This window comes from Helianthus annuus, chromosome 2, assembly GCF_002127325.2.
Source record: "Helianthus annuus cultivar XRQ/B chromosome 2, HanXRQr2.0-SUNRISE, whole genome shotgun sequence".
In the NCBI taxonomy this organism is placed as follows: domain Eukaryota; kingdom Viridiplantae; phylum Streptophyta; class Magnoliopsida; order Asterales; family Asteraceae; genus Helianthus; species Helianthus annuus.
Genome location: NC_035434.2, coordinates 103,530,082 through 103,543,335, shown reverse-complemented (window position 1 = coordinate 103,543,335; position 13,254 = coordinate 103,530,082). Strand labels below are relative to the sequence as shown.

Genomic DNA, 13,254 nt, shown 5'->3' with positions numbered 1-13,254 from the left:
TAGATAAGTTCTCTACCTTAGCAGATGTCTACTTGAAAGAAGTTGTTTCGAGGCACGGAGTGCCAACCTCTATTATTTCGGATCGGGATGCACGATTCACGTCAGAGCTATGGCAAGCGATGCACAAATCTTTCGGCTCACGGTTAGACATGAGCACAGCGTATCATCCTCAGACGGATGGGCAGTCTGAGCGAACGATCCAAACTCTTGAAGACATGCTTCGGGCATGTGTTATTGATTTCGGCAACGGCTGGGAAAAGCACCTCCCTTTGGTGGAGTTCTCATACATCAACAGCTATCACACCAATATACAAGCCGCTCCATTCGAGGCATTGTACGGACGTAAATGCCGGTCACCTCTCTGTTGGGCAGAGGTGGGGGATAGTCAGATCAGGGGTCCAGAGATTGTAGTGGACGCCACGGAAAAGATTGCACAGATACGACAATGCATGGCGGCAGCACGCGACCGTCAGAAAGCCTACGCGGACAAGCGTAGGAAGCCTTTGGAATTTCAGGTCGGGGACCGGGTTTTACTTAAAGTCTCACCCTGGAAGGGAGTGGTTCGTTTTGGCAAACGGGGCAAACTAAATCCGCGGTATGTCGGACCGTTCGAGATCATTGAGAAAATAGGCAAAGTGGCCTACAAGCTAAACCTACCAGCTGAACTCGGTGCAGTTCACAATGTATTTCACGTGTCGAATCTGAAGAAGTGCCTGTCAGATGAGACCCTCATAGTTCCTTTTAAGGAACTCACTATCGACGAGCGGTTGCAGTTCGTCGAGGAGCCAGTTGAAATCACGGACCAGGATGTTAAGGTCCTCAAAAACAAGAGAATCCCTCTTGTTCGAGTTCGTTGGAACTCCAAACGTGGCCCAGAGTACACCTGGGAACGCGAAGACCAGATGACAGAAAAGTACCCCCAGTTATTCGGAACCAATGCAACCACTACTGAGGCTGAAGCTACTACTACTGAATTTCGGGACGAAATTCCAAATCAACGGTGGGATGATGTGACACCCCAGGAAAACCAGTAAACGATACAACTTACCTAGCTTCCTCAGTGAGTGCATACCAAATTTCGGGACGAAATTTCTTTCAAGTTGGGGATAATGTGATAACTCGAATTTCCAAGATTCCTATTTCGCATTTATTGCACGTTCATGTACTGTTTAGTTGTTTATTGGCACAATTGATTGCTATGGAATTGTATACGTTTTAATACAATGAAGTGTATTGTGTGATTATGCATGGTTATGTGTTAATTGTGATAGACTTGTCAAATGCATAAACTTGGTGGTGAAACTGGGAAACTGTTATGAGATGGTGTACATGTGTAAAATATGATACTTAGGGAGGTAGAAGGTAATTAGTGAAATCCTAGAGATACTTAACCCTAATCCCTTTTCACTAATCATTTGCACACAAAACAAAACACGTACTTTCGTTCTTTGATTCTCTGGCAATCATCATCTCCATCAAGCACAAGTCTCCTGCATCAATCTTAATCTTGCAATCTAGTTAGAATCAATCCAAGGTAAATGGTTATTGATTGTTTGATTGTTTTCAATCCTTGATTATGTGATTCTTGTAAACCCTAATTCCTGTATGTAATGTTTCTGTGCTTATTGATGCTGATTATTGTAATATGATGATGATTAGTTGTGTAATGGGTTGCTTGTTGCCAAGATACATGAGATGTTAGAATTGTGATTGATAATTAGATTACAACGATCGCCAGTGTATGAAATTAGGGTTTTTAGAACCAAGAACTTAACTGTTGAATGTATGAACATAACTGTTTCAATCACAATTTATTCGTATGTATGACTGTTGTTTGTCTGAGTTTCATGATTAAAAGTCCGATCTTTATATATAAAGACTGGTCCGACTTTTATTAATCTAAATAGTCTGAGTTTTATAAAGAACACATGAAATCCGACCTTTAAATGTATGTAAACATGTTCGAACTTTGGAGAGGCAATAAGTCCGAACTTTGTGATTATCATGAGTCCGACTTTTGTGTGCAATTAAGTTGTCCGAATTTCTGAGTAAAGACATGTAAGGTCCGAGTTTTAGTAATAGTTGTCACTTAGTCCGAGTTTTGAGATGATGCTAGTCCGACTTCCTGGAATGAATAGGGATCCGAGCCTTATAAAAGATTATATAGTCCGAATTTTTGTTGGTAAAGGACTTATGTCCGAAGTTTTGAAAGGGATCCTTGGGGTCCGAACTTTAAGCATGGGGGGGGGGGGTGGAGTCCGACTTTTATGACACTTCAAGGGAGTCCGACTTTTATAAAGTTGTGAAGAGGGTCCGAGTTTTTAAGCATAATCCTTTGTCCGACTTTGTTATATGTAGCCTAGTCCGAACTTTGTGAACCCTTTCCCTTGTTAACTTTGTTAAAGCAATGTTGTTGTAACAGTAGTTGTTTTGGTCAAATAGAATTGAAAGCATGTGGCTTGTTAAAGCTGGTAGTCTTGAATAAAATAGGGGCGACCCATGTGATGATCTCATCGAACAATATCATTGATATTTTGATAATGATTGTTAGTAAGAATGAAATTTCGTTACATATGTTAACTTAACCCTGTTAAGTGTGCTAACGCTACTATGCATGTTAGTTCTAATAATTCTGATCAACGTTGTTAACACAGTTAAGTTTACCCAGACTGTTAATGAATAACTAAGTCAAAACAAACTGTGAAAACTCTTGATGTAAAGCTTGGGTTGCATGAATGTGATTAGCTGCTTATGTGATTCATGATGTTAACTGTCAAACGCTTTGTGACATAGATTACCTGCGTATCATTACGAACATGAACTGATTTATTACACGTGCACACAATAGGACTTGACTGATTACTTGTGAGTGCATAACCTAGCATACCGAGCAAACCAAGGTGAGTTCACACTCTTACTAAGGCATGGGATTCCCAAGGGCTTGGGAATGGGATTGAAGGAATGAGATTGAATAGAATCGTACTTTCACTGTTACTAGACTACCATACCATCGTCCTCGGTTGTGCAGGACACATACGTAAAACCTACGTATACTTATGCTACTCGCTATCCTCGGTTGTGAAGGATACTCACGTAAAACCTACGTGAAATTATACTCGCTACTGCCTCGGTTGTGTCAGGCACTTACGTAAAACCTACGTAAACCCCCGCGTACCCCTATCCTCGGTTGTGAAGGATTACTTATGTAAAACCTACGTAAACCCCCGCATACCCCTATCCTCGGTTGTGAAGGATTACTTACGTAAAACCTACGTATACTTGTACGTGTTACTGTTCTCGGGATATGTAGAACACTTATGGTTACGAATAGTCTAGTGGTTATACAACATGGGAAGCCCCCACCAACAGAACGTACTATCGGCCCAGTAGAGCCACATGTTACAAACGAACATACTATTACGCATTTACTTTCTGTGAACTCGCTCAACTAGTTGTTGATCCTCTGTTACATGCCTTGCAGGTCGTTAGATACATGGAGCTTGCACAGGGAGGAACTGGTCGTTGTGGGCTTGGATCGTGATTGTTTGTTGAACACTTTATGACATTACATACTTATTTATATTGAGTTTTACTTATACGCTTCCGCTAAACAGTGATAACTTACTTATTTTTTGGAAGCACCTTTCATATGGATTTGGTTTGGTTTAATTGCTATTACTTTAACTATATACATTGTTCTATATGATTGGTGGCTTGATCCTGGTCAGTCACGCTCCCAAGCGGTGATACTCCGCACGTGGATTTTGGGGGTGTGACAGTGAAAGTGTCAAAAAGTTGCAAATGAGCTGATCGAGCAGCTATATATAGGCACAGTCAGGATAGAGTGAGTGCTGGCCGATCGGCTGGGCTAGCCGATCGGCTGACCTGCTGTTCGATCAATTGGCCTGTTTGATCGGCTGGGCTAGCCGATCGGTTAGCATGGTCAACAAAAGTCAGCACTTAATAAAATAACGCGCCATATCCTGACTTGCTTTACAAACAAACATATAAACATAAACTATTCACAAATATACAAAACATGACTTCATGCTGACGGAAGCTACAGACGTTATTGTACTAACAGACTCCCCCTCGGATGTAGCTGTAGTTCCTTCCAGCACAGTCTTCAGTTCTTCCTATTCCTTCTTCTTTAAAGGTTTCTTTTTCAGCTGTGCTTTCCCCTTTCCAAGAGTTGTTGGATCTAATTCAGATTCAGATTGAGTTTCTTCAGAATCATCTTCACTTGAACTCCCCAGATCTTCAATCTCTGGTTCAACTCTTGTAATCTTCTTAACATGAGCACTTGATCCTTGTTGTGTTGCATCTTCCTCATTCTTTTTCATATAACTTTGAAATGATTGGTTTAGAAGATCAGCTCCTTGTTTAATGACCACAGATGGCTCCAAGACAGTTTCATCAATCAGTCTCTGCTTTGGCTCCCCAGAAGACCCTACAAAAACAAACATTAACAGAGATATTAGAAATATTTCTTAAACACAAATTCTAACTGTCTTAAGGCTCCCCCTTTCACTATACCCTTATCTCCATCCTTAGGAATGGTAACTGCAGGGGATGACTTAGGTGTTCTCTTTCGTTTTCCATCTCTCACACACTACCATCTGGTCTTCTTCTCAGCAAACTCACTCATCTTTTCATTTTCATTATCCGAATCACTGTTTTCATGCCTCCACTTATCATTCTCAGGAGCAACATAATCTTTATCTTTGATTCTGCATATCATTTGCTTTGTCTTTGCATCCTTATCCTTGGTGATTCTTCCAATTGTAATAGAGTTTACACTGCTCAGCTCCATGACATCCTCATTGTCCTTCGAAGGATCCTTGATCTTATCATTGATTAACATCATTATGAATCTGGGATACATGATGTATCTGTCTCCTTTAGCCTGGCAGTTCTCCTTCATATATTCAAATATCACTTGAGAAATGTTGTACTTTCTGTTCAATACTAGGCTGGCTATGATGTTCATGATGTAATCTGGTACTTCATCATATGCTCCCTTTCTGTGTGACAATGAATGCACCATGCAATGCATCAAGTACCGGTAAGCTTTTAAGAAATTCCTTTTGAGCATTTTTCCATTTATATGTCCAGTGAATCCCATTCTACACCACAACCCTTTGACAAGAGGTTCTGACATGATTGTTGGATCATCATCAGAATCCTGCAAATCAAGAACTCTCCTGACATCTTCAACACCAAACTCAAATGCCACATCTATATCCTTTCCAGCTTGGTCCTTCTTTCTCAACACTGCATGTATCATTTTATCTGATTCATCAAATTCTACTGTATTCCAAAATGTTCTAACATGGGACTCATAAACCACAGTTCTATTTCATATAGCTTTTGCAACTCCGCTTTCTCTCAGGAATTTTGCCATCTTTTCTACCACCGTACCCTTTGTGGTGTCAGCATCAATTGCGCAATGAACATTATGGCCTTTGTCTGTATCCTTTCCTCTTCCCTGCAAGTTTATACATTATCAATCATTGGTACAGATATAGAGGCATAAGGATGAAATTTTTGAAAATTTTTCTAACACTGAAATTCTCTATGTGATAGTACTAGAGAATCGACTACCCTGTTCGATCGAAGAGCATTGCTGTTCGATCGACTAGAATGTGCAAAGAGATAGATGCTGCTCGATCGGCTAGTAGATGTTGTTCGATCGACTAGCAGATGCTGTTCGATCGACTAGCAGATGCTATTCGATAGGCTAACAAATGCTGTGTCACACCCCGAAATATCAGAGCTTGGCGTGACTGGACCGGTATCTTCATTGCACAGCGGAAGCAAAAAGCTAAGACTTCTAAACAATGAACGCCCGCTGAGTACTCGAAATCCCATGGGTTCTCCTATTCCAACCGTTCCACAGTTTTGAAAAATGCAACCTGAGAAAGAACATGCGAAAAAGTCAACATAAAGTTGAGCGAGTTCATAGTTTGTTTTGAAAAGATTTAAAATAAATCTTTTTGATAACCGGTTTCAAAGTTGTTGAGAAAATACAGTAAAATTATTTTCTTGGCATGATATATGAAAAACTGTGAGTCTAGCCCACAATAGTCTTTGTGCATTGCACGAGAGAGAATGGGCCGAGCCCAAACGCACCTTTGTAAGCAGGATTAGCGCGTCCTCTTACTTAGGTATAATTTGAAAAACGTTACCAAAGTTTGTAAATCCATGTATTTGTGAGTTTACATCAAATGAATCTTAAAAACATTTGAAAGTTCAGTTTATAAGTAGGTATGTAATGCGTCTATGAACATGTTGATCATTAATGTGTAGCTAAGACATTAATATGTGTGCCGACATAGGAAGCACTCAACCCGGTAGACGATTTAAGTGTCGATTCACTTCGACAGGGACACAAAAGCACTCTAAGTGGTCGCACAAGGACCGTGAGTGGGGCTCGCCCGTACCCGATAGATCTACCCCCTGTTCCGTGGTCCTTAAAAGGATTAATGGTGCCTAAGTTAGCGCCTATTCGCACGTGATCCAAGAGTTCATTCCGTAGCTTAATCATACCGTAGTTAATATGTATTTCAAAAGAAAAAGGGGGACATAAACCCATTGGGTTGTCTCGTTGTTCGTACGCAGAACAACCCAGTCCCGTTGTAGTAACTAGGACATTCCTGTCACTAGTCATGAAAATCATGCACGTTTGTGAAAATACGCATTTGTTTTGTAAAACCGGTATGTTTAGTATAAACCGTTCGTAAACCATTTGAGTTCCTTGAAATCCATTCGCAATATGGTTTAGAAATATGAGTTTTTGTTCAACGAAAAGTTGTTTACTTTTGCAAAACTTGCATGTCTTTCCACCCCCGAAAACCTTTATAAAAATGCAAAACAGTAAAAAGTGGGGGTTATGAACTCACCTTGACATTCCTGTGCAAAGCTAGCTTAACGTGATTCCGTGATGTCATTCCAAGAATGTGAACTCGCTAGTGTGCAACTAAGGCATTCCTAATCAAGGAATAATTATAAGTTTCTAATTAAACGTAGCTAAACTACGTGTCCGAGCTCTACCGAGTCGTTAACTAAACGACTCTAAGTTAGTTTTATCTTGACTTAGATTAACCAATCTATGGTTGTTTGATCCCGTTTATAATCGGGGTAAAACTAAGTCTCGAAAACGACTTAGTTTTCGAATGATTTAGAATATATATTTTATATGCATATATTCAAATATGCTTACGAAATCATGTTAGCCGTCGCGAATAAAAAGCATAGATAATTATATATATATATAGCTCGTTGTTATCGAATCGAGTCGGTTAATGATATCGTTTGTTATGAATCTTACGGCAAGGTGTCATACTTCGAGTAAAGACGTTTAAAATAAATATAAATAATTATATTTAATTTATAAAAGTACACGAATTTCGTAAACTAGTAGCTCGTGTTTTATCGAGATGTTATAATTTTGTTTTGGTAACTCATAAAACGTCGCCAAAAGTATAGATATACTTTATATTTGTTTAGCGAAAATACTTCGATAGGCGTTGCTTATACATTATAAATATGTTTGGTATTTCGTATTTTTAACGAAAATCGGGCAGAGTTTCCTCTGTTTTTGGAATAACCCGACAACTCATGTTGTCGTCTTTTGTCAAAACTCAACAATGGTTCAAACAATTTTCAACAATATAATTACTATATGTAAAAATTTCCGTCAAACATATCAAAACGTAACTAATATCTAGTCGAATCGGTTCAAGCTCGGTCGCGTGTAACTATCTAAAATCAAAACTAACATGTAAATCTTGTTACCGGGACTGGCTGCGTTGACCGGGTGTGACTGAGTTGACTCAGGTTGACCGAGTTGACTTGGGTGTTGACGGATTTGACTCGGTTTGACCGAGTCAACCGAGTCGTCTGACCGAACTGCGAGACTTGACCCGCGAGACCCGTACATGAATCTGAACTGAAACCCGCTTCAGATCCGAGACTCCCGAACCGAAATCTGAGTAGTACCCGAACCCACGTCTGACCGGAGAAGAACTTGAACCGAACCGAGTGAACTGTGACGTCTTGTTGATTGACCCGAGCCCCAAAATTTTGACTCGAACCCGAATGATCTCATCTGTTGTCAACAAATTGTTAACCAGCACCCGAGATAAAAATAATCTTCACCATCACTGATGTCGCCGGCGTGGTTCCGGCGGCTTCAACCGTCGTCGAACCACCACCACGTCTCCAACGACCTGAAAAGGCAACCATCGGCCGGAAACAAATGGAGATCTAAAGGGGAGCTGAGACAAAAATAACTAGAAGCTAAAACTTACCGGAGTATCCGCTCGTCGGAACTTCCATTCTCCTGCCGCACACAGCGGTGTTGCTGTCGGATCCCTCTCTTTTTCCGTCAATCATCTCTGTGTCTCTCTCTCTCTCTGTTAGCGCTGTCGTACGCCACCACCGGTTGGTGGTGACCGGCCGTTTGCTCGAGTAATGGAGGGGTGTTGTGATGTGGTTTAAGACAAGCAGGGGGTTGGGTCACGAGAGAGGAGAGTAGATGAGGTGTTGGATATAGTTTGAAGTTGTGAAACTTCTTTTAAGCAGCACATGTCTGATCATATATAAAAGAAAGGCTTAGGTAACTTGTAAAATAAACTCTAATAATAGCAGATATAGAGGGATGGGTGCCGATTGGTGGATAATCAGGTCAAAAAGGAATGGGCTACTTTAACTTAGGTTGCTAGTACATTCAAGTAATTAATGGGAGGCATGGCCTTATACATTTTTACGGGATTATATTATTACAACCACAACTAATCAAATGAAAATAACAATAATTGGATGGTATGGTGTTTGTATAAAAAAAATACACAGTACGCAACTTTAGTGAAAATGCAAGTTTCCCCTATTAAAATATTAGAACTTTCTTCTTGTACCATCACTCTTATCAACAAAGGACAAGAAAATAGCAGAAGAAACTTGTTTTAAAATTGGCCAAAGCATTTAAAAAAATATGAAAGACACATAAAATTGACAATAGGGTTGTTGGTGATTTTGGTGGGTTGGAGTACTTTTAGTCGTAAAAGTGAAAGGAAAGAGAGTGAGTTGGTGGTTGATCTATTAAATGCTATCAAGAACTAGTATATTTAATTGAATTGGCTTGATAAGTCTTAGTTAGTTTTAGTTTTCTAGAAAACGACTAATGTCTCTATACCTAGATATGTATACATGTATAAATATATACACATACGTATGTATGTATGAGAGTGTATGAGTTGTAAACAGATGATACAAAATTAAATGCCTCAATAACAATAAGATTTACTATTTAAAAAAAATGATAATAACCTTAGATAAAATTAAATATCATGACGTAGATTTTATTGTTTGTTGATATTAAGGTTAGTCAAGCTGGGACGAATTTTTATTACCAAGATTCGTGTTTATTCATCCGGTGTCAGTTCGTTCCGCTAATTGTTCAACAGTTTTTTTTTTCCGCAAATCATCATTCGCATATTGTCAAGCCATTTCGTCGTTCCTAGACACTCCAAAGGCCTAATTAGGTTAATTTGCGTCTTAAACACTATTTATTATCGTCCTAATGCTTGTTTCGCGCGCAATTAGGAGCCGTAAATCACCGGTTGTCACATGCTGTTCGATCGACTAGCAAAAACTTTTCAATCGGTTAACAATATGCACAGAAATCTATGTAATTATGAGGATGTTGTTCGATCGGCTAGCAATACTGACCGATCGGCTAGCACTTTGTTCAAAAATAGGATATATTTATATGTTGTTCGATCGACTAGCAATGCTCTTCGATCGGCTAGCAATGCTGTTCGATCGGCTAGCAGGTGCTGTTCGATCGACAAGCATACATCTGAACATTCTAACACACAGATTTAGTAACACTTGATGGCACAATTTTCAAGGCATGAACTACCCTATTCACTCAACACTAGCACAACACTTTATGACTGCTGTTCGATCGGCTGGTCTAGCCGATCGGCTAGCATCTTTCACAGGAACAGATTATGAACACCAACAGAAGATTTAACAATTTTTATGCTAATTATCACAAATTGAGCACATATCCATGTTCCTAATGTTGTTGCGATCAAAACCCTATGTTCATTCTTGTCTAACTCGTCCTAAACAGAGTCTAATTGCACAAACAACATGCCGACAACCGAACACATGTAATCCTAGATCTATCAAGTTTAAACATGATTTTACACAAATTGAACCGGTAAACTTGTAGATCTAATGATTCCGATCAAAACCCTATATTCAAAGTTCATCACAACTTTTTAAATCTTCCTAAATCTAAGATTAAAGTGCCGATATTGACGAACATGAAGAACAGAGATGAAATTGATGAGATTTGAAAGTGAAATCATACCTTTGCCATTGAGAATGATGAGCAAACCAACAATCCAATGTAATAATGCAAAGAGAATCAAGAAATCAGTGAAAATCAGTGAAAAATTTTTGAGAGAGAAAGTTAGCCGATCGAACAAGTGAACCCTTTGACTGAACTCTGACCGGCTATTTATAGGCTCCCTTGACTCGGCTAGACTGTTCGATCGGCTAGCAATGCTGGCCGATCGGCAGCATGTTCGAACCAAGTAACCTTTGACTTTTAAACAGTTTGACTTTTTGATTTTTTTGACTTTATCAGTGTTTAAGAAATCCACTTAAGTATCTAGGTCCAAGTTAATGACCCTAGGTACTTAATTTGCCTACCAAGTTCAACTTAATGACCTTGGTTGATCCGAGATAAAACAAGCTGATATTTTGAACAATCTTTTTCTGAAAATTTACAAGTTTCAAATGAACTTGCATGAACTTTTCATTTTCTCTGTTTCTATCAAGATTAGCTCCCAACTCATTTTCCAGTTCAGAACAACTTCCTGCATCTGCATCAGACTGTGAATCTGAAGATCAACTCTCTGCTTTGGTTTGTCGTAAAATAAAGCAGAACAGAAAAATCTTTTTGGTTTTTCAAATGTACAAGCTAAACTAGAAATGAATGTTCAGAAACTAAAGCACAGAATGTAATGAAAGTAAACTATTTACAAACATATTTTTGGTGAGCGTGTTAGGGAATCATATCAGCTACTGACACGTTACAGGTACCATTAAGCTTAATTCATACTCAGAATTAAACAATTCACATAGATTGTCAATATACTGGTCCTCTTTAAATTTTCGCACAGATTTCAATTTATTCAGGATACGATTTAGATGTCTTATGAACTTAACTCATTCATGTGTCCCACCTCTTGAATATACTCCCGTATTCAGTTCCCAGTATTCAGTCTTACAGGTGAGTATACCACAGATGATATCTGTAGGGGGGTTAAATGTGAGGGCCGTGAGAGCTCAGGTCGATACTTCCGTATACGCAAAGAGATGACGGCTTCGACTTTTCGGTGTGTCCCCTTTAGAGGATCTTTTGTTACAACAGCAATGACTATCAATTTTATTGTTTCATCAATTTGCTGAGGGCGATGCTATGTCTCAAGCATTTTGCGGAAAGTATTATTTGGGGACTAGGTCAGAACTTCCATTCAGCAGAAGTCCCGGAATAATACCCTAGATATCACTGAGTATAAAGACCTAGTATCTCAGAATAAGGGACCTATCAAACGAGATTTCAGGGGTTACCTATATATCCAAGTAGTGTTCCCCACGAAATAAGTTTCGTTACGAAATTTTAGGTTTATATCCCGAACAACTCTAATAACTGTGTAAAAACCTATCGACACATCATCAATGAGACTGTTTAATCCTTTTAAGACTTTACAAATCTTTAGCATACCGTAACAGTCTAGCTGATGTACTATCATTTTCCCTTTTTACACAAGCTCTTTTTCATTTTTCTACTGTTTTTGGATTTTGGAATTTTCTCATGTTTTTGGGTTTTTCAATTCTTTATTGTTTTTGGATTTTCTTAAAGTATATACAAATATACCTATCTCCCCCTAAAGACCAAAACAGGTAAAAAAAACGACAAACCATTGCAAATTGTTTTTCAACATCATCTACAGTGGTATCCTCATCAACGCCAATGATTCCATCCGACACCGATAAAAGCATCATACCATTTAGTTTTAAAAGATATTTAAAACGTGTTTTATCAAATGCTTTGGTATGTAAATCAGCTTTTTGCTTGTCAGTGTGGATTTTCTCAATTCGTATCAACTTTTTATCGAAACAAATCGTGAATAAAATGATGACGAATTTCTATGTGTTTAGTTTTAGCGTGATGGACTGGATTCTTTGTTCTATTTATTGCGGCCTCATTATCAACAAAAAGAGGTGTGTTAAGAAACTGCAAACCGTAGTCGCGCATCTGTTGCTGTATCCACAGGAGTTGAGAGCAGCAACTGCTGGCTGACACGTACTCCGCTTCACATGTGGATAGTGCCACAGACGTTTGTTTCTTACACTGCCAGGTAACCAAGCGAGGTCCAAAGAACTGCCATCCTGCAGTTGTTGATTTTGCATTGACTTTGCAGAATCTGAAATCCGAGTCGGAATACCCTTCGAGCGTAAAGTCGCCTTTTCTAGGATACCACAACCCCAACGATGGAGTTCCCTTCAGGTAGCGTAATATCCTCTTCACAATGATCATGTGCGAAGCTCTAGGGTTAGATTGAAATCTTGTTGCGAGGCACGTTGGATACATAATGTCGGGTCCTGAAGCGGTTAAGTACATCAATGAACCGATCATGGAACGATAGAGTGTTTCATCTGCCCTGTCTTCGGTGAGATCTGGGTGAATCCCATGATTTGTTGCTAAAGGGGTTGCAGCAGGAGTAGAACCTGACATTCCAAATTTCTCTAGAATATCATGAACGTACTTCGTCTGGTGAATGAAAATTCCCTCAAGTAGTTGTTCAACTTGGAGCCCTAAGAAGAACTTCATTTCCCCCAGCGATGACATTTCGAATTTTTGCTTCATAACTTGTTCAAAATCTTTGCACAAGTTCTCGTTCGTTGACCCAAAAATTATGTCATCCACATATATTTGAGCTATCAAAAGATGTCCGTCGACCTCTTTAGTGAAGAAAGTGGCATCCACTGTTCCACGAGTGAACCTGTTGGCTAGAAGGTGTTGAGACAAACTCTCGTACCAAGCTCTCGGGGCCTGGTGTAAGCCATACAGTGCTTTGTCCAGCAAATAAACCTTGTTCTTGTGGATTGGGTCGGTAAAGCCCGGTGGCTGTCCGACATAAACCTCCTCTTTGACCTTCCCATAAAGAA

The 13,254-nt window shown here is 39.3% G+C and overlaps 1 protein-coding gene across 5 annotated transcripts; it reads right to left on the bottom strand.

The window, feature by feature from the left end:
* Positions 1 to 3,793: 3,793 nt before the first annotated feature.
* On the bottom strand, positions 3,794 to 8,760 carry LOC110916250. Of its 5 annotated transcripts, XR_004885341.1 has the most exons (4): positions 7,798 to 8,760; positions 6,903 to 6,990; positions 4,537 to 5,488; positions 3,794 to 4,450 (listed from the first exon to the last, which is right to left on the bottom strand). XR_004885341.1 is itself a non-coding variant. In XM_035986201.1 (3 exons), the coding sequence occupies exon 3, from the start codon at positions 5,285 to 5,287 to the stop codon at positions 4,613 to 4,615; it is 675 nt and encodes a 224-aa protein (XP_035842094.1). In that variant the 5' UTR covers positions 5,288 to 5,488; positions 6,903 to 6,990; positions 7,798 to 8,760; the 3' UTR covers positions 3,794 to 4,612. The 5 variants fall into 5 exon arrangements, 1 of the variants encoding a protein (XP_035842094.1); XR_004885338.1 differs by lacking the exons at positions 6,903 to 6,990; positions 7,798 to 8,760 and adding an exon at positions 5,565 to 5,875; XR_004885339.1 differs by lacking the exons at positions 6,903 to 6,990; positions 7,798 to 8,760 and adding an exon at positions 5,605 to 5,875.
* Positions 8,761 to 13,254: the final 4,494 nt, after the last annotated feature.